We start from the raw sequence: 20,595 nt of genomic DNA, 5'->3' as shown, positions 1-20,595 counted from the left end.
CTCAAAAATCCCCAGATTTGGGAAATTTGCAAGGAGACTGGGGGGGTTCCCCGGGGGCTTCCCGCTACTGCTCCCCGGAAGGCGCTGCAGGGGGGAGGGCGGCTGGGCTCGATCCAGGGGAGGGTAGCGCAGCGCTGCTAAAGGCAGGTTCAAAGCATGTAGCGCCCGCCTGCGGCCCGGCACAACCCAGGCGGCTCCTGCCCTGAAGGGCGCCTGGCATCACCGCACCCGCCTCACAGTGAGGCGGGGCCGGCGCCTCCCGGCCCTTTAAGTCCCTTCCCCCGGCACCGCCCCCCGTCCCCGGACGCTGACATCAGCCCTCAAATAGCCGCGCGGGCTGGGTGCGGTCCCATCGCATCGCTCTAACACCAGGCCGTCGCCAGCAGGTCAGAGCCGCGCCGGGGCTGGGTGGGGCGCCCCCCCGCTGGGGGCTCCGGGCCGGGGCTGCTTCATGCAGGGAAGGTGGGGCCGGGCGCGGGGGGAACCTGCCTTGTCTCACGCTCGGGGACGAGCGCGGGGCCCCTTAGGGCCGGGGGCTGCCCCACCTCGCCCCTTGCCCGGGAGCTGCTGTAAGTGCCGCGCACCGGGCAGCTCCCCGCGGCTGCTCTGGCCCAGGAACTGGGGAGTCCCCGAAGTCTCGTCCCGTGAACGGGCCGGGCGGGTTTGGGTCCCGGTGAAAGCGGCCGGTGTGCGGGGCTGTTCCCGGGTCCTGCCCGTCCGGCTGCTGGGAGCCGGTGCCGAGCCGCGCAGCGGGGCTAGGGGCGCTGCCTGCCCCTCGTGCGCAGCGAGCGTTACGCTGCGGCCCGCGGGCTGATCGAGCGGTCGCGGCCCCGGCGCAGGCTTCCCACGTGTCGGAACAGCAGGCGGCTGGGCTGGGCTGGGCTGAGCGCCCGGCTTGGTGTGCCTGGGGCCGGAGGTGGGGACCCGGAGCTCGGCCGTGCAACTGGGTGGGTTCTTAAAGCTGGTGGCGGCTTTGCGAAGGCTGCCCCAGGACCCCTTGTTTGCCGCTCTAGGGGAGAGGGTGCTGTTAAATCTGGCTCGGCTGGAGCGAGCGAACCAATGGGGGCCCCCACAGAGCGGAGCTGGATAGGTGTGGTAGAGATGGCCACTGGCGAAGGCGCTCGGGTGCTGTGGGGAAAGTCTGGGTCTGTAGTGCAGAAACTGCTGTCTCATCGGGGATCATGACCCCTCCGCTGGAGCTCGCAGCCTGTTGCTACAACAAACTTTAGAAATCAGGGAACTTCTGCAAAGTGGCTGCTTGTGCTGCGGCTCCTGGCACCAGGCCTGCTCTCCTCTGGCTGCCATGAGCTCCCCAGCTTGGCAAACAGCACAGTGGTTACAAAGGCCAGTGCGGGGCTGACGACTTCATGCTCAAAACAGTCTCCCAGCCTGGGCCCTCTTCTCCAGAAAAGGAAAAACTAGCAGCACTTCTGGGTCTGACCCAATTCCCTGGACGCTGGTCCCTTTCCAGCGCTCTGATTCTAAAATGGCTGTGAGCAGTGGAGACACATGAGGCCTTTGTCCTCCCCTGAGGGACGGGCCAGTTGGAACAGCCACAGCTGGTCCCTCAGGCAGGCTAATGCTGCTTTGACCTAGAGCTCAAATAATGAGTGAGCTCCTAAGTCCTTTCCCTCCTGCCCTGGCTGGCCAGGGTGTGGCCACGCCTGACATCCACTCCAGCGTGGTGTGAGGTGGCTGCACTTCATCCATAGTCTCCAGGCTGCTTTTCTCAGGCTGTGGTGTGAAAATCCCTCCCTGAAGAGCTTGCGCAGCCCCTGGTGAGAGGCAAGGAAGGCCTGGTCTAACACAGTAGTTCTCAACTAGGAATGTGTGTACCCCTGGGTTGATGCTCATCTAGATAAATCTAGTGTTCCACCAGGCTACACAAAGCACTAGCAAAGTCAGTGCAAACTAAAATATCATACAGTGACTTGTTCCTATTACTTTATAGACTATGCACTGAAATGTAAGTAATTATATTTATGTACTGAAAATGAGTCAGTAATAGTGTGGCTGTGGCACTTGTATTTTTGTCTGGTTCTGTAAGCAAGTAGCTCGTAAGCAAGGGGAAGTTTGAGGTATGCAAACAAATCAAACTCCTGAAAGGGGGACGGTAGCCTGGAAAGGCTGAGAACCAGTGGTCTAGCAGACTGTACCAATGGAGCTGTTCTGGATAGGGTGGGGCTCTGCAGTAGCTAAATCAGCCTGGTCCTCCAGTGTGGATGCTGTGCTGCTGGTTTAGAGGTGCCTCCCCTGCTGGTATAGCTAGTCTGTATGACGGGGCTGCAGCTGTACCTTTTTACCAATATAACTGCAGCAACTGGGGTGGCACAGTGGAAGTGGTTTCAGTGCTGTGTAGATGGCTCCTGTGGAATGGCCTCCTGAGCCAGTGACACTACTGTGGAATTGGACTGGTCCTAGCATGGGTGTGTGTGTTGGCTCCTGGGTTTGTCCTTCTCTAGCACTCTGTGCAGGGTTCTGGGGTCAAGGAGAGGGTATTGCAGGTAACGGATGAATGGGGGTTAGAGCAATCACTTTGACCCTTTATTGGCACCTCTTGTGGGACAGCAGCAAATCCAGATGGGTGCTTGGAAGCAGGATGGGCTCTCTGGTCCTAGGCTGCCTGATGGCTAGGAACATGTAACAGCCCTGCCTTCAGCATGGCTAACAGAGGGAAAAGGCCTTGTCCAGCTCCCAGTTTGGCAAGCTCCAATGTCGAGGTACAGCAGGCCTGGGCTTGCAAAGGCTCCGGGGAGGGCGGTAGCATGTCCTGGGGCAGCAGATTAATAGTCACGTTAACAGCCTGTGCTCTTGGGCTGGAATGTTTTATGGGCATCTGTTCACAGCTGAATTGAGGACCTCCATAAAGTGAAACTGCCTTATAAAACAGCAGCTGCTAGTCATGTGAATCGACCTGCTGCTTGCTGGCGCCTTTCCAGGAGCAGGCAGAGCCGGCATTTTTATTCCCATCTGTAATGAGCATCTCTCTACAGCTGGCTGAGCCCCTGAATTGGGGGGGGGGTGCCTTCTAAAGTTTCATGAGGTGCCGATCTGGCTTGTGAAGGCCACCACATCCTCCTCCTGCCTCCAGGGTGCTCAGTTCTGGGAGCTCCAGGCTGGAGTGGCTGGGGCAGGCAGCCCTGCCCTGACTAGGGTCCCAGAAGAGCTCTCCTGGGTGGAGGTGCTAATCCTGGGTGGCCAAGCTCTGAGCAGGGAGAATCTGCAGCTCTTGGGGAGGGAGCAGAGAGACTCTCCACCCCCCCAGTAATCCCTACTGCCTCTCCCACTAGCCCATCTACAGCTCCCCCTTACGCCAGCAGGCTCCAAAGAGCTGACCTGAAAGCTGGCTGAGTCTCCTTGTGGCTTGGGTGCTGCAGGCCCTCCCAGCTGAAGTCAGGGTCAGTGCCCTCAAGAACATGAGCTGGAAGTGAGTGGATGTGGGGGTGGTGGGAGGAAGGCTGTGAGTAGTGTGGCTTCTATGGTGGGGCCTTTTCTTCCTCCTGACCCCCATGGGGGTCATGGCCTCACTACACCTTGGCAGTCTCAACAGCTGAAGGTGCAGGCTCTGTTTCCTCTTAGAGTTACTACCTTTTGAAATGCAAAAATATCAGCACCTCCCCAAGTAAGCCTGCTGCACCCCCAACCACAAGGGAACTCTGCAACCCCCGCCCTTCAACTGCCACTTATAGTATCTAGAGAACACAGAGAAGATTGATAACATCAATTTCTTACTTAAACTGCAGAAGTGGGAAGACTGCAGCATCCTTAGGTCACACAGAAACTGTTAACATTTGACAGTACTATGGGATAGCTAATCTTTAGAGCCACACTTAATTTAATCCACTTTTTTTAACTAGCAAATCCATTACAAAACCGGCCAGGCCGGTCTGGCACCAACCAGGTGGTAATCCTAGCTCCTCCCCCGGGCTCTCGAGGGTGGGGGAGTGACAGACCAAAACAGAGCTGGTCCAAACTCCTGGGGAGGGGGCAGGGGGGCTTTCCTTCCCTGTCCTGAGCTGCTGCTCACCAGCCAGGTTCTCTGCCCAAAGGCCCAGTGTGGGGCTTGTACCCTCTTGCTGGCTCGCTCCCCTCCTTGGCAGCTTAGCCAGAGCCCCTCATGTGGGGTGTCTCTGCCCAGACACCTGCCTTGTGGAGCCCTGTACTCTGAGGTGCCCACATGAACATGCTGCCCTCATGGGACCTGATGTCTGTTCCCTGCACTTTTGGTGCCCTTGGGTCTGTGGCTGGCTTGTGTTCTGTTGCCATGGCAACATCCCCGGGGACCCACCCACGCTTCCAGGGGGTTTCCTGTTTGTGGGGATTTCAGCAGCCGCAACTCGCCCTCCCTGCCCAGATGTGTGTGTGGGGGATCAGTTCCCCCGAGGGCTTATCGCTTCCTGGCCACCTGGGTGCTAAACTCTGGTGGCTGCTTTCTGCTCTGCCAGATTCAGTAGCATCCTCTCCCCTCCCCCAGGGCTGGCTCTCGTCTTCCAGCCTCCCCCTGCAGAGAGTGCTCCTGTCGCCAGCAGACTCCATCTGTGGCAGGAAATCAGGCCTGTCTCCACCAATTTCAGTTACTGCTGATCCTTGGCCTGGAGCCCAGTGCTGCTAATGCTCCTGAGGAGCTGCCTTTCACAGCCACTCCAGGCTGGGCCTGATGGCTGCCCTCTCTGCAACCACTCTCCAGAAGCTCAGCTACCTGTTCTGTGGCTTCCCAAGTAGGGCCACGGACCTGGGCAGGGGCCCTTCCAATCCCCCTTCATACCTTTTCTGGGGCCTGTCCTCAGAGAATCCTGGCCAAGAGCCTCTGGCTAAGCCCCAGCATCTTTCCCACTAATCTTATGGGAAGTGTGGTGCTCTCCCTCCCTCTCAGCTCTCTTGCTGCTGTCTGAGCCCTGGGCCCGGTGCAGGCTGGTTCCCCACTTGATGTTGCTCTAACTCTGCAAAGCTGCACTCCTGCTGGTGAGCTGCAGTGGAAGTGGGCTCTGACCCTTTGGGGTGCTCGGCCACCCTTCCTGTCTGCCAAGGACTGATCCAAGGCTTGGCATGGGGGTGGGGCTCTGGGCACAGCCCTCCTCAATCAGCTTCTCAAAGTGCCTGCAGGTCCCACTTGGGGGCAGGTGGAAGCACAAATAAATGAGTGAGGGAATGTCTGTAGCCAGAGAATGTGGCTGCTCTCAGCTACCTTACTACCTGGATGGGACAGGTACTGCCTCTGCCCATGTTCCCAGGGAGGGGTGTGGCATAGCACACTGGCTTGGAGGCAGCTGGCCCAGTCCCATTGTGCAGGGTGTCCAGTTTGCTGCCCATATCCAGACTGCGAGAGAACAATGGGCCAGTGTAGCCTGATGCTCTCCAGACACAAGATCCTGCTGGGACTCAATTAAAGCAACATTTGCCTAGATTTCAAGACCAGAAGAGACCATTGTGATCATCCAATCTGTGACTGCTTAGCACAGGTCAGAGCCTCCCAGCCAGGGATTCTTGCCTCCAGCCCAGAACTGCCAGCTGAGCTCAATGTAAAATCTCCATGTGATGTAGAATCCCCACATCCCTTGCCAATCTACTTAGCGGCTAATTACCTTCATTTAATCTGCTGTTCCTTTTCCGTTAGCACTTTGCTGATTTCAGTTTCCAGTCATTGGCTGATGTTGCTCATCTGGCTGGTTAGATCTTTGGGTACAGGATGTTGCCTCTGCCTCGGTGTCTGAGCACTTTGAAGCTAAACACAGAAAGCTTTATCTGGCATGGGGGGAGGGGGTGCTGGTTAGTCAAATTCTACTAGCCAGGGGAGGGAGTCTGGGTGTGGGTTGGGGTGCAGCTTGTAGCACCCCCTTTCATCCTGCTTAATGACCCTCCTGTCTGTATATCCCATGTACACATTGGGAGTATGTGTTCAGGAAGGGAGCATGGTGAATAACCAAGTCCCTGCTTGCCAGCCAGCTGCCCAGCCTGCCAGGGCACCACATCCTCTGGTCCTAGATATGACCTTGCACTTGGCGCTGTGGCTGAGGCAGCCCAGCTCTAACCCCGTCTAACCCCCCGGCATGCTCACATGGCTGTGATGGCTCACAGGTAGGGACTGTTCTGGGAAATGAGATGATGTAGGTTTCCTTCTTCCCTGACATGCTGGGACAAAGCTGTGTTGTGCCAACAGCTCTCAACACCCAGCAGGATGAACTGGAGAATTGGTGGCACCAGCTCCTCTCCTGGCTCAGGTCCAGTTTATGACAACTACTGGCCTGGCATGTACCAAACAGACATAACCCCTACTGTAGGGAAACCAAACCCCGTCTTCTGAGAACATTGCTGCTTAAAGCATCCACATAGGGGCTGGACTAGGCAGAGTTCCCACATGCCCTGGACTGTCCTGAGCTTGAGAATGTGAAACTAATGGGGGGGGGGGGTGCAGAAGTTAAACCTGGCTCAGTGAGTCAGTGATGAGCAGTGAGTCAGGCAGCATCTGGCCTCCTGTTAAGTGGCCCCTTCATGGTTCAGTGAGCATGTACGTGAAAGGAGCGAGATCTGCATAAGCACTGAGGAGGTGCTGGCTTCCCAGGAATACTGCCTGACAGTCTAACCTGCATGGTGCAAGTGTGGGCATGAGATGCTGTCTGCAGGGCTGATCTGGGGCAGCACTGCTAGCACCTTCCCTACTAGATCTTCCTTTCTCTCCCCCCCGGCCACCATGGGAGCTGTATGCTTGTGCTCCCGGACTGCATGCCACAGAGGAGTGTGGTGGACACCAGGCTGTAGTGACTGCCTGGAGCCTGGCTAGGTCTGACCTGGGAGGATGATTAGGACTCTGCCCATCCTGAGTGGACTGGCTGCTGTTGCCCCCTGAACAGGCTGGGACCCAGCAGTGAGCTAGTCCACTTCTCCCAGCCAGCACTCAAGACAAGACCTGCCCAGAGAGCTGGGCTCCCTGCACAGGGTGGTGGGGGAGGGAGCGGGGGGCAACCCACCCAGTACAGTGCAACCTGAGGAGCTTCTGGAACAGGCTGTGACAGGACTTGCCACCATCTGTTTCCCACTGTGTGGGTGGTTCTGGCCAGCTGCACTGAACTGGAAGGAGCTGCCTGCAGCAGAGAGGACTGGGAGTTGGCATGTGGCAGGGAGGGGCTGCAGCCCTCAGGGCTGGCTCCTTTGTGTGAAGGGCTCCCAGCTGGGTGTCTGCACCCCTCAGACTGGCTCTCCTGCCTCAGACCTGCCAGCTTTGGGGAGCTGCAGAGGCAGGGTGCAGACCCAGAGCAGCAATTCCACTTCTGCTGAGCTGGGTTCCCCCTCTAACCTGTCAGCCGTGCGGGCACCTCGCTGGGGGCAGATGGTCTTTGCCTCAGTAACACCTGGCTCTGTGGTTGTGGAGGGCAGCCACTGACACCTGGTGCAGGAGTGAGCACTGGCTGTGGCTGGGGTTTGGGGGACTGCTGAGGACAGGCTGGCAGGGGGCCATCAATGAGGGTTGGTAAGTCTGGTGTTGGGGGAACAGAGCCAGTGGGACAGCAGGTTTGTACTGCAGCTGCTTTCTCAGACAAGCTTGGGGGTGGCTCAAACCTTCCCCTGTGCCCAGCAAGCTGGGTGAGTTCTCAGGGGAGCAATAGTGAAACCCAACAGCCCCAGGCCTGGTGGGATCCACAGTGTTGGGGGTTCAGGAGATCATGGGCTCCACCCCTCACCCCCCCTGACTGCTTAAGTACCTCTCTGGAAAGAGCATTTCAGGCCACCTTAGCACAGAGGCTCAGGCCCCTTCCCCAGGTATCTGCAGCTGGGGGGGGAGGGGGAAGTAGAGTCGAAGTAGCCAGCTCTGGAATAGCACCCCTCCCTCCTGTGTGTGCCTGGGAGCCCTGGCCTGGATGGGTGCATGGGAGCACTCCCACCCCACCCATGCCATATTGGCACCAGACCTGCCCCAGGAACGGTGCCCAGAGCTGCAGCATCCCTGGCTTGTGGCATCCTCACCCCTTCCTCTCAGCTGCTAGTCTCACAGTGACGCTGAGGGAGGCTGGAGGGAGCCAAACTACTGACAATCTCCAGACATGATTAAATCGCCAGGTTGCTCAATAGCAATTGTCCCTGGCTGGGAGTGATTCACCCCTCCCCTCCCCCACTTGAGTCTGGGCCCCAGAGCCATTTCCCAACCCTGCAAACATTCCACAGGACAAGTGGGTGCTGGGTCCACTGGGGCCTTGCAAGGTCTGCTCCATAGTGACGGGAGGGGTGGGGAGCCAGCCTGCTGGGTGCCCTGTGTCTCTGGGTTGTGCTGCTCCCTTGTCCAACCAGCTGAGGGTCAGGATTATAAGGAGCTCCCCCTGACTGAGCTGCTGGGGAAGTGGGCAGGGAGCAGTGGGGTCAGGGAGGAGTGGGGCTCTGCTCCCATCTGGCACCAGGTCAGGGACCAGCAAATGCTGATTATTTCCTTCCCAGCTGGCCCCCATGGAGTATCTCCCTGCAGAATGGCTGGGGAGCTGAAATAACACTTCCTGCTCCCAGGGTGGTGCCTGGGACTGGGGCCTGCCATGGATGCTGGGGGGAGGGGTTGCTTGGGTAGGAAGTGCCCTGCAAGGGTGATAAGCTGCTGTCCAGGAAGTGCTGGTGCAGCGTCATGGTGGGGGCTGTTGGCTCAGCCCTGCCTCAGGGCTGGGGAGAGGGGCCTGGCCTGGCAGGATAGTTTATTGGGGCTTGTTGATTCCCAGTTGAATCTAGAGGGTGGTGGCTGTTGTCCTGCCCACTGTGTCCAGCATGGGCCAGAAGCCCCTGCAAGGACCAGCTTGCATGCATGCTCTCTCCATGACTCTGCTAGAGCTGCTCTGCAGGCATGGATGGGTACCCAGGCTTGGCACATCAAATGCTGCTGCTTGCTCCCTCCAGGAGCCACAGCAGAACTGCTCATGTTCACAATCCTTGCAGGGGCCTGCCCCCTGCCCAGCATCCCCAGCTGCCCTCCCTACAGTCCAGCCTTCTCCGCAGCTCCTGGGCATGGCCCCCTCTGCCTCCATCTTGCCCATGTGCTGTGGATGCCAGGGTCCTGTGTTAGAGCAGGGGCAGGGCTTCATTTTCAGCCTGCACCTGGGGCAGAGCTTGCAGCTGCTCTCACTCCCATGTTGTGAGGCAGGAATCCCAAAGCTCTCCCAGCCAGGAGAGCCCTTGGCTGAGTGCAGCATTGTTGTATGGCACCATGTGCAGTCTCACTCTCTCGTAGCACCTGTCACTGCCTGGCCAAGCAACACTCCCCTGCTCCAGGTGGTGGTGACGCTGGCAGCCCTTGCAGAGGCAATGAGGTCTCCTGGCTGAGAACTCCAGCCCAGGCCTCACCCAGAGGTGCAAGCATGATTCAGCGGTGGTGGGAGGTGGAGCAATGGGATGGATTGTTATCAAGCTGCAGCTTATTCATCCCTCTTCTTCCCCAAAGCCTGCCCCCATCTGAGACACCAGCCTGCCCCCAGCTAGCCTGGGCAGAGGGAGCAGAACAAGTGGAATTGAGCTTGACCATCCCAGCAAGTAGGGAGGGGGCAGCACCTATCCCCTTACATGGGGTGTCAGCTGAGAGCCAGTGAAGGGCTGGACTGGCAGCCCCAGCCAGAGGCTCTGCCCTGGCCTGGCTGCATCTGGCCTGGGACCCTGGTTCCCTCTAAAGCTCCATATAGCAGCCTGTGGGGCTGGGCAGCTCCCTTGCCCCTGCAGAACAGCTGCTGGGCTCCTCAGGCAGCTTGAGGCTGGGCTGAGGCCCTGGCGCATCCTGCTTGGCCCCAGCACATAGCTGCGTTCCAGAGATTAGGGCTGGAATGTGCCTGGACGGCCGGGCTGTTGACTTTCCTGATACGGCACCCAGTGTATGGGGTTGGCGGGAGAGGCTGGCTCTAGGACAGGCATTTTCCCACCATCTGGAGAGAGCCTGGTCCCAGCCACGGCTGCAGCAGCTTCTTTTACAATCCTGACCCACCATGTTCTCATCTCCTCTCCTGCCCTGAAATCCAACTGCCCTGACTGCGTAGAGCGGGCTTCCCCCCAGGTGTGTGTGGGGTGGGGAGGTGCTGACATGCTGAATCTGAATGATGCTCTGCTGGGCCCAATGCAGAGGTGCCCCTGACTGGTGCTGACCCTACAGTGCCCCAAAAGCTGAAGGGATCCAGTCTTGGAATAGAAGAAGCAGGAAGTGGGTGTGGGGAGGGGGAAGCCATGTCTGGAGCCCATCCTTGCCACACAGCGGGTGAGGTCTCACCGTCCCTCTAAAGCAAAGGAAATTCCAGCAGCGCTTCCTTACCCTAGGGTAAGGGCCTTCCAAAAAGGCAGCCCTGGACTGGGGGAGGGGCTGTGGTGAGTGCCAGGAGCACATCCCTCTGCCTTGCACCTTGCCAGGAGGCAGTCTCCAATCAATGCCCCCGACAGTCAGCTGTAGGGTGGGGCCTCCCTGTAGACTGGCTCAGCAGCCCAGGGAACTGTACAAGAGCCTCCTCCTCGCTGCTGGCGCTGGTGTGTCCCATGCTGTGGGGAGCAGGCTGCTGGAGTCTTTGGAGAGATTCGCTTTGCAGCAGGGGCCTGTTGGGCTGGTGATGGGCACTGCGGGGTGCTCAGTGACCCAGTGCTGTGCTGTGATGGGGTCCAGCAAAGGCAGTCCCTTGGGCTGGGGGTCCTGTGTGGGCAGAGGGACGGGTGGGTTGCTCCATGGAGTGTTTCTCTGTGTGCAGTGACTGGTCTGCAGGTGGAACCTGGGTGCTGGGCTTCCCTCTGCAGGCTCAGCCCCCGATCTGCCTAGATGCAGGATTTCCATGGGTGGGGTGGTCCCAGCTCTTACTCCTGTCTGCTCCCAGCCATGGGACATAGGGGGCTCCCTCTATCTGGAAGGCACACCAGGTGGGGCCAGCCTTGTCATGGTGTGTGTCCCTTGCAGACCCTGGGGAAGGGTGACACAACCTGGCATCAGCACAACTTCATATAGGCCAGCACTTACTGGGGCTCGGAGCTGCAGGGGAAGGAGGAGCACTGCTGTGCTCTCCCCTCTGGAGAGAACAGGGTGTGGGGGTGCATGCAGAATGCTGGGCTGGGGATCTCAAGAGCTCAATCAGCTGAACCCAGGATCGCCTCCCTGCTGGCTTGAAGTCTTTGAGCTGGATAGGAGATGCCCAGCACTGTGATCACAGGTCCAGGGCTCTCCTCCCCACCAGGAAATGGGCCTAGAGCATGTGCACCTGTGCTGGGGAGTGGACAGGGCTTTCTAGCTCTGCCTGTGCAGAGTGGTGCAAATGCAGATCCTTCCTTGACTGGCCTGGGTGCCCACTGCTTGTGGAGCTGGCTTGCAGGGAGGCTGCTGCAACCCCTCTGACTGTGACCAGCCCAGCACATGCTGCTCCTGCTCTGGGGAGGCCTAGCTTTGGGACTGCAGAACAGAGCTGCCTCCTGCAAGCCAGAGAGGTCTGTCCCTGGCCTTTGGCATGTGTGCCCCACTGTAGTAGAGACCCCCAAACTGAGAGCGGGGGCAGGGGGTGTTCCCTGGGCAGCCTCTAATCCACAGCCAGCCAGGGTCAACTCTGCCCTGGGGTGGCCAAAGGGGCTGGGCCCTTGGTGCCAGTTGAGTCTGGCTGATGGATCCTGGCTCCCCCGCCTGTGCTGCCGTGTCATGGCTCAGACTGTAGAGGGCATCTCACTCACCTGCCCTGTCTGTTGGCCCTGCAGACACTGCATCATTGCCATGGCAAACAGGGGACCAGCCTACGGACTCAGCTGGGAGGTTCAGCAGAGGATTGACAAGCAGTATGATCCAGAGCTGGAGCAGATCCTCACCCAGTGGATCCTGGCACAGTGTGGGGGCATCCAGCCGCCTGAGCCCGGGAAAGAGAAATTCCAGGAGTGGTTGAAAGATGGCACAGTAAGTATCACTGGGGTGGTAGGATCCCCCTTGTGCCCCAGCAGCTTGGGCTTTCTTGCATGAGCTGGGGTGTCTCTTCCCCTCCAGAGAGCTAGAGCCCCAGGCAACTCCTCCTCCTTGATGGGGCTGTGAGATACAAGCATCCTCCAGGGTCTCTGTGCGGGGACAGCACAGCTCTATAGACCAGAGGCACCAGGTCCTCCCTACTGCCTCTTGAGCCTTCCCCAGCAGGGCTGGAGCACTTCCAGGCACACGCTGGCTATGCTGAGCTAACGGGGAACTCTGCCCTGAAGTAACCCCTGCAGATGGACCTGTGCCTAGATACAGGGTGCTGTGGAGACTGCTATTGAGACCAGCTCAGAACACTGAGTCCTGGGTTTATCCATGTCCTCCCTCCTGCCCAGGTGCTCTGCAAACTCATCAACAGCCTTTACCCAAAGGGCCAGGGGCCTGTTGCCAACACTGATCCCTCAAACAAGGCCTTCAAGCAGATGGAACAGATCTCCCAGTTCCTGCGGGCTGCTGAGCACTATGGCATTGCCCCCACTGACATCTTCCAGACTGTGGACCTCTGGGAAGGTAGGGAGAGCTGGGGGGGGAGGGGGGGGAAGGGTTGGCTTGGCACAATACTGCCCTGGATCATGTGGGAGGCTTCACCTCTAGCATGGGGATGAGCAGGGAACCTCTGAGTTGGGCAGCCTGCCCTAGATCCAGCCCTTGTGCTGTGCAGAAATCCAAACTCGCCCCCTTCATGAGCAGAAGGCTGCCTCCCCAGGCTCTCCTTATCCTGGGGATCCTCCTCAGGGTGACTCAGCCCATGTACTAGATCTTCTCCCGCCTCCCTTGTATCTGGGTGGGGCAGTGGGTCTCCTGCCTCTGAGTTAGCAGAGCTCATTTGACCCTTTCCCAGCAGGCTCTACACCTACTAGCAGAGGTCAGCGGATGCTCCTGCCGATCACAGCCAGCCTGGCACATCCAAAGGCTGTGCTTGAACGCAGGAGAGGGGGATGGTATTGCCACCATTCTCTGGAATGGCTGCTTATCTCGAACCCTGGCCAGGGCTGTACAGGTGGCCCATCATGTGGGCCAGAGAGCTTGGGGTGAGCTGAGATGAGCAGCAGGCTGCACTGGTGGGTTGGGTTCCTGACCCCCTCCAAGTGCTGCCTGGGTCAAACCACAGCACATCACTCACGGGCTCTCTGCCCTGCCAGGAAAGAACATGGCCTGTGTGCAGAGGACCCTGATGAACCTGGGGGGCTTGGCTGTCACAAAGCAAGATGGGTTGTTTGTTGGAGACCCCAACTGGTTCCCCAAGTAAGTGGCTCTTGAACTTCTGAGAGTAACAGAAAACCAGCCCCTCAGGCCACAGTGGTGGGTGGCCCGGCCAAGCGGGCGTGGCCCAGCCCTGGGAGCAGTCAGCTTTGGGGCTCCCTGTCTCTAGCTGACTTGGAGCCACTAGAAGTGGGATTCCACTCTCCAGGCAGGAGCCACCTCTCCCAGCAGGATGGATAGAAGCAATACAAGCCCCTCCCAGTGCTCTGCTGCCCCCTCCCCCCCACCTGCAAGAGGGATTCTGGGGCTCAGTCTGTGACTGGGGACTTAGGCCTCAGTCACTCTACAGAGGGACAGGGTGTCAGCTCATCCAGCCTGACTGTCCTGGAAGATCCTGTCACTGGGCCCCACTCAGCTTCCCTTCCACAGTGCAGTGTGAGCCACTCCTCTTCAGCACACAATGCTGCCTAGCCATTAGGTGCTCTCCCTATGACCCCTCCAGTCTGACTCATGTGTTCCTCACCCCCAGGAAATCCCAGGAGAACCGCCGTGACTTCTCTAAAGACAAGCTGAAGGAGGGTCAGAATGTGATTGGGCTGCAGATGGGCACCAACCGGGGTGCATCGCAAGCAGGCATGACAGGCTATGGGATGCCACGCCAGATCCTCTGATCAGCCCAGCGTGGCAGCACTCCCTCTCCTCCATCCCTTCCCCCTCCTCTCTAGGGTTTAATATATTTGTCTACAGTCTAGAATATTGGGGAGTGGTGCCTTGAACACCCCCTGCAAACTGCCACAGTGAAACCTGCCAGGGCCTTGTGCCCTGAAAGTCTTCATTCAAAATTCCCCATTCCAGCACCTTGGGGGGGCCCTTGTCCCCAATATTGCACACTGGGTGCAAGACCCAGAACTCCCCTAAACTTACACCCTAGTTCTGTAGAGACCAAACTCCATTTCCATACGGACCAAATGACTGTCTAGACTGATATTGGGACCAATCAAGGCTGCCCCATCCCACCCTTCCATCAAAGCCAAGTGCCAAAGCCATGGCTGCTAACAGCCAGCCAGATCTCTCCTGCTTGGGGCTCTGTCTAAAGCAGCAAACCCACTTCTTGCATTCCAGGTACCCAGGCCAGTGGCTCTTGCTGATCTGTCAATAGCCTTAGGACCAAAAATCTCCCTTGCAGGGCTCCATCTAGCTGCTCAGCTGTAAGACCTGTTAGCAAGTGTCTTGTCTCTAATCCTGTGCTTGTGCTGCGGAGCTGTCTGTATTGTCTGAGTAACTCTCCTGTGCTAGTAAGGAAACGTAACATGATGTCCCAGGCACCAGTAGCTGGGATGCAGGCAGACTGCTGCCCAGCTGGGGCTGTGAAGAAAGGGCTGCAATACCCTGCCCTGTCACCCCAGGACTTGGGACAGGGCATTGTCAGCCAGCTGATGGTCCACCCTGGGGGGTAGGAGCAGCTGTGTGCTGTGCTCTCACCAGGGGTGGAGGAGCTAGGAAGTGCATTGCACCTGGAGCTAGCCCCAGTGTTACAACAGCAGGGGCCCTATTGTTCCTGGCTGACATGTGGCTTGACCCTAACCCTAGCTGGCCCAGCAGTGCTGCATGCCCAGCTCTGGAGCTGGGCCGTAGCTGTCACCTGTGCTCTGATTACTCTGACTGTGGAATGTATCTCTGAGGTCACCAATCAAAATAAAGGTCACCCAAATCGTGTTTATAACCTGGAGTCGGTGTGTGTGAGAGATGGGAAGCCCAGCACAAAGCAGTGGGGGAGGGGCACAGGGGTCTGAGCAGCTCATGCAGGGTTGGCTCAGCTGGCGATTCTCACGGACACTGGGGCAGCAAAGAGTGAAATGACCGTGCAAGCGAACAGCCAGCCCTGCACAGCCTGCAGGAAAGGAGAGCACCGAAAGGGTTAGTGCCTGGGCTGGGTTCAGGCTTGGGTCCCTCTGTGCTGGAGGGAGCATGAATTGGTGGAGACCAGCTGGCTGCACCTATGCCCAACTTCCCCTGTCTAGGATGGCACCAGAGGCCTCCTGACAGGGAGTGAGGCCAGACCTTCACTGGTGGGAGCAGCCTGCTGGCACTAGGCCCTTACCCCAGCTGGGCCTCCCCTCTGAGGGGCAGTCCGGGAAGGGTCAGGCACGTCCATGCAGAACAGCCTGTGCCTTCAAGCAGCTGGACCAAGGGGGTAGGGTGGCAGGTCAGGGCTGGGACCTCTGCCTTGGCTTTGCCATGGCCTGTCACCTCTATACGAGGACGAAGTGGGTGGGTGTGGGGGGGGGGGGGTAATTGAGCATGCAGCAGGAGCTGTTACAAGAATGGCCAGACAGCAGCAAGCTGAGCATGGTTCATGTTGGTCTGGACCCCCAGAGTCCTGGGAGGGGATGAAACAGGGCCCTCAGTTTTGGAAGCCCCTATTGGGGGGGCCCCTGGATAATGGTGCTCCTGCCAGGAGTCACCCCCACCTCAGCCTGCTGGCAGCAGCTCTGCTGGGCACAGGGTCCCTTGAAGCAGCAGGGCACAGGGCTGGGGGAGGGTGATTGTAGGCTCCCTGAAGTGGCAGGATTCTCTTGGTGGGTGTCTGGCTGGAGTCCTTGGACTCCTCATGGGCTGTTCAGCTGGGTGGGTTGCTCAGCACCAGGTGTAGAAACTGGGAGCAGAGCTGATGCCCCAGCACAGCTAAAGTACCTGGAGCTGTTTCTGCTTCTCCCTGCTGGGCTGCTTTGACCTAGGGGTGTGAGGTGGCACATCTACAGTGACTGGGTCTCATTGCCCTTTACAGTGGGCAGCTGGCTTAGGAGGAGCCAGTCACCTCGCTCTGGCAGTGTGTGGCAGCTCTTCTGCCCTTGGGTCACTGCTCTGTGGTGGTTGGGGGGTTGCCCAGCTGTGAGAGAAGCTGCAGAGTTAGTGCTGCTGCAGTCAGGATGGGCTGCTCAGAGCAGACCCAGTAGGGCCACCGTGGGCAGTACAGCTGGTTGCTCTGGCTCTACGGTGGAGCTGGGAGCAGCCTGCTCTGCACTGCCAAAAGCAGCAGCTTGGGCTCGGGTAGGGTAGAATCTGGTTCACTAGTTAATCTCCTAGCCAGGGCAGCAGGAGATGTAGCACCTCCCAGCTCTGCAGGTCATGTCTCTGTCACTCTGTACAATGGAGGCCACAGTGACCCTGGCAAGGGCCTGGCCAGCGTGGGCAGGGCTCTGCTGGGAAGGGCAGCCCCAGCCATTGTTGGGGAGCGGAAGGTTAAGGATATTAGCAGAGCTGCTGCCCACACCCCAGCTCTGGTGGGAACAAGGCTTGTATTGTAGCCAGGGCAGGCCCAGCTCCCTGCCATCAGCACATGTACTGCCTGGAGCTGAGGGCTGCAACAGCACCAGCAGGGCTGCCTCTCCTGTCATCTGTCTGGGAGCCCTGAGTTCCTAGCACTTGGTGAGAACAAACTGGGCCCACATAGGCTCTTAACCCTACACCCAGCAGGCAGCCCCTCGGCCCTACTCAGCCACAGGCAGTGGAGCCTGCCCCCACCTACCCACTGAGGCTCAGGCCTCCCAAAAGACAGGTGGGTGCTGGGCCTCACCCCAGCCATGCTGTAGGGTATCAAGCACTGTGTGGGAACTGCAAGCTATTGCTTTAAGACTGGGGTGGTGGGGGTGCCTGGTCCTGCTTGCAGGCTCAGGAGCGGAGTCAGTCTAAAAAGAGTCAACTTGAAGCAAGGTGGGGGGAGTTGTGCCTCACTCCTTCCACCCTCTGATGAACAGGAGTGGGTACCAGGGGGACCCTGGCACAGGCTGGCAGCCTGGGTTCTCTATCTTCTACAGGCTGGGTGTGGAGGTCTGAATTCTAGGAAGCAAAGTGGTTTGCTAAGTTGTACCTCTCCCAGAAGAGCATTTGCCTTGATTCAATCTGTCAGTATGCACACTGCAAAGTAACGCTTGGCAGCACCTGGCCGTGCTGGAACATCCCTGTTCCCTCAACCCGGCACAGTGAACGCACCAAATTCCCATGGGACATGCCATGGGCACACACTTCACTCCCCTGAGAGAGTGGGCAGGGTGCCCCTTGCTCAGACCCACTGGGCACATTCTGGGGCCTTTACAAGCAGCAGTGAACATGCCTTCAACACCCTGGGCTGCAGGCACCCCACCCCCTGAGGAGCTGTAGTGGCCACACCTGGAGGGGATGACAAGTCAACCTGGCTATGTGCCCCTCACCATAAACTGGATCTGGGGAAAGCACAGCCAGAGGGGCAAAGGCACCCTCCTAGCATCAGGCACTGCACCCTCGTGCTGGCACGCTTTGTGCTAGCTAATTGTAGATTCTGATACCAAAGGCATTTGCAGCCCTCTCAAACCACAGGCTCAGGCTGAACATGGAGCCACCTCCCAGAACAAATATTTACACTCTGTTGCTGCTGTGTTGCCTGAACAACTGATCAGCCTGGGCCAGGCACCCTGCAGCCATTAGCCAAAATCTGCCTGAGCAGGAACCCCTGAAGGAAGGTTCTCTCTGTAGGTGCCTGGGCAAGGCCACCCCTAGGAGGGGTGTAGCCTGGTCCCAGGGCATGGTGCTGAGGAAGAGGCCAGCCATGGAGAAGGCCTGCTCTGGGTCAGCACTGTTAAACCACAACACTCTGGCTGCAGCGGCCTGGCAACCAGCACCACCTGCACCAGGCAGGCCTGTCGCTGAGCTGTGGGTCAGGCAGGATGTGAGCATGCTGGCCTGATGCCCTGCCCCGTTGTCATTTATATCAGTGCCAAGGGCCTGCAAAGCACCACCCTGCTGCCCTGGCAGTGCTTTGCATGGGTGTGAATACCTGCACTCGGTGTGGGTGGAGGGCTCAATGGAGCAGGGGTGTGGCCCAGGGGGTGGGGGTGAGCCCCAAGCCCCAGTGTGAGATGCAGGGGAGTAGAGAGCCAGGCCTGGGGGTGGGGCAGCTTCTCCCTTCACTTTGAGTCTTGACTCCAGGGACTCATGTGCCAACATGGGGCTTGTGCTGCAGCATCTGGGCTGGCTGACTGTACTCGCATGTGTGAGTGTGCTGGGTGGGTGGGGGGGCAGGCTCAGACACGGCCCCATCCTGCAGCAGACAAGGGGGATGGCCAGAAGCAGCGCCAGGGTTTTTGCCGCACTAGGCGGCAGCGCTCATCCTCTGAGCATTTGGCGGTGGGGGGTCCTTCCACTCCGCAGCTTCGGGGCACTTCAGCAGCGGGTTCCGGAGTGAGTGAAGGACCCTCCACCAAAGACCCGGAGCAGAAGGACCCCCCACTGCTGAATTTCCACTGAGGGTGGCAAAATGCCACCCCGAAAATCCTGTCGCCCTAGTTGCCTAGTGGAAGCGCCAGCCCTGGTGATGGCAAGGGGTGCGGCAGGGTTTGTACCGTTTTTATAACTTTGAACCCAGCACCACTGGACCGGGTCGGTCTCTGGTGTGGATGCAGCTGTCCTGTGGTGAAGGGCCATATGCTGGTGCTATTCATCTGCATCATACGCTCGGCCAGTAGAAGGTCTCTTTAGCCTAGTCTAACTAAGTCCACGTGGGGGCTGTGCCGATTTCACTCAGTAACACTCACACCCCACCTGCCATCATGCCAGCCCTACGGAACTGGGGTGCAGGCCTGTCCTGAGACTGACGGGCCCTTACTCCAGCCCTGGAGAGGGAGCAGGGAGGAGAGACCCAGCTGAGATGAGGGGCAATGGTGGAAGGGAACAGAAACCTGCAGGGTCACAGCAGCAGGACAGGCACAGCGCTGACCCCTCCTTGCAGGCTCCCCTGGCTGAAGTGAGACCCCCGCAACTCCAGAACCAGCTGACAGGAAGAGTGTAGGGCTGTGCGGGGAGGCAGAGCAGGAGGGCAGGATGAACAACATGGTGGGGGGAGCGTGAGGACAGGGCAGGGTGTTTGCACTCAGGGTGTGTGTGTGTGTGTGTGTGTGTGTGGTGGGTGTCAGGGTGTGTCTGTTTGCTCTACTGTCATTGGTGCACGTCAGCTCACCTATGCGCACTGGCCAGACAAGGAGACCAGCTCCTAATCCTGTCTAGAGAGCCACTGGTCAGCTGTGAACCAACATTCAGGCTGGGTGTGGGGCTGGGAGCAGCACAAGGAGGTGACACAATATCCCAGTGAGTCATTTCCCTTCATTCACGTAGTGGAAAATCATTGTCAAGGGGCTGCGTCCGGGGCGGGCCCTCAGATCAGAGGCACTCGAGCGTATCAGAGCGAATGAGACATTCCCAGTGCAGAATGTGGGGGTGGGGAGCCGAGGGAGGATATAAAAGGACACAGCTCCAGCTTACATGTGTGTGTTCATGTGTGTACACACCGTGACCCAGCATTCTCCCAAGGCTGATATTCCCAGCTCCATAGGGCTGTCAGGTTTCCTCATCCCCTGCAGTCAAGAACCAGCTCTGTCTCTTGGCAAGGGGCAGTGGGATGAGCCCCTGTTTTCACTTGTGCTGGGTCTGGCATTACCCTGTGATCCCCCTGGCTACCTCTACACTGCAATAAAAGACCCACTGCAAGGCTATAGCTGGCCCGGGTCAGCTGACTCAGGCCTGCAGAGCTATAAAATTGCAGTGATGATGTTTGACCTAGGGGCTCTGGGACCCACGGTGTGGGAGGGTCTCAGAGCCCAGGAGTTCACCCAATAGCTACGCTGCATAACCATTCCACCTCAGCACAGCACCACTGCACTGGCCAGAGGCGGTGCTATCTCTGTACAGCCAGTGCTTCAGGCTGAGCTGCCTTTCCGGGGATGCTGCGCTTGCTGATTTGAGACATTTGGCCTTTTAAGAAGCTAGCTACAATCGGGGTGGGGGAAGTCACAAACCCTGCTGAACCAGGACAAGGATTGGCAGGGAATTTTCCTGGCTTGGGCTGACATTTCTTTGGCTTCTTTAGCAGCATCTTGTGCTGTTGTACAGACAAAACTACACAGGATCTTTTCAGGGGGCAAGACAAAGAGGCCACATTTATTATGATAATTTGATTTATGACCAATAACTAATATCTTAATCCTTACACACACATATTATACCTAATACCTATACACACACATTCACACACACACACACCCATCAGATGTTCTGCAGCTGCTGCATAGTTACCAGTCCTGAAGATAGCTGGAGTTTGCAGCTTGGGTTTGTAGACTGCGGCGGCGAACTGGCCAGGAAAGCTGGGCACAAGGATGAGCTGGTCTCTGTTGGGCAGGCACCGATGCCCTTCCATGTTGGCAGCAGACTGTTACCCTCCAAAGTTTTAAATCTCACCCATCCTTTTTGTAGGCTTTAGTTTGAATCCAGAGTCTATAGGTCTTGCTGTGTCACCCTGCCTCTGGGTTTGGTGATTGATCACCCGTCAATTGCAGGCGTGACTTTCAGCCTGGGACCTGGCTTTGATCTTCCTTCTATTGTACCTTTGCTTTTTAGGGTGGACTCTTCTTACTTTGTTAGGGCTCTTGTCT

At 58.2% G+C, this 20,595-nt stretch overlaps 1 protein-coding gene across 1 annotated transcript; it reads left to right on the top strand.

The window, feature by feature from the left end:
• The first annotated feature begins 248 nt into the window (after positions 1 to 248).
• TAGLN2 (transgelin 2) lies at positions 249 to 14,858 on the top strand. The gene is made up of 5 exons (XM_039512973.1): positions 249 to 386; positions 11,671 to 11,863; positions 12,268 to 12,442; positions 13,075 to 13,177; positions 13,665 to 14,858. Exons 2-5 carry the CDS (start codon positions 11,687 to 11,689, stop codon positions 13,804 to 13,806), a joined length of 597 nt encoding a protein of 198 aa, XP_039368907.1. The 5' UTR covers positions 249 to 386; positions 11,671 to 11,686; the 3' UTR covers positions 13,807 to 14,858.
• Positions 14,859 to 20,595: the final 5,737 nt, after the last annotated feature.

This window comes from Mauremys reevesii, linkage group 24 (genome assembly GCF_016161935.1).
Source record: "Mauremys reevesii isolate NIE-2019 linkage group 24, ASM1616193v1, whole genome shotgun sequence".
Classification (NCBI taxonomy): Eukaryota; Metazoa; Chordata; order Testudines; family Geoemydidae; genus Mauremys; species Mauremys reevesii.
The sequence above is the reverse complement of the archived record's forward strand: the minus strand, read 5'-3'. Positions and strand labels throughout refer to the sequence as shown.

Coding starts and splice junctions, on each gene's coding strand:
- TAGLN2 (XM_039512973.1), top strand. CDS start 11,687: ATGGCAAACAGGGGACCAGCCTACGGACTCAGCTGGGAGGTTCAGCAG. Junction 11,864..12,267: donor AGTGGTTGAAAGATGGCACA/GTAAGTATCACT, acceptor CCTCCTGCCCAG/GTGCTCTGCAAACTCATCAA. Junction 13,178..13,664: donor GACCCCAACTGGTTCCCCAA/GTAAGTGGCTCT, acceptor CCTCACCCCCAG/GAAATCCCAGGAGAACCGCC.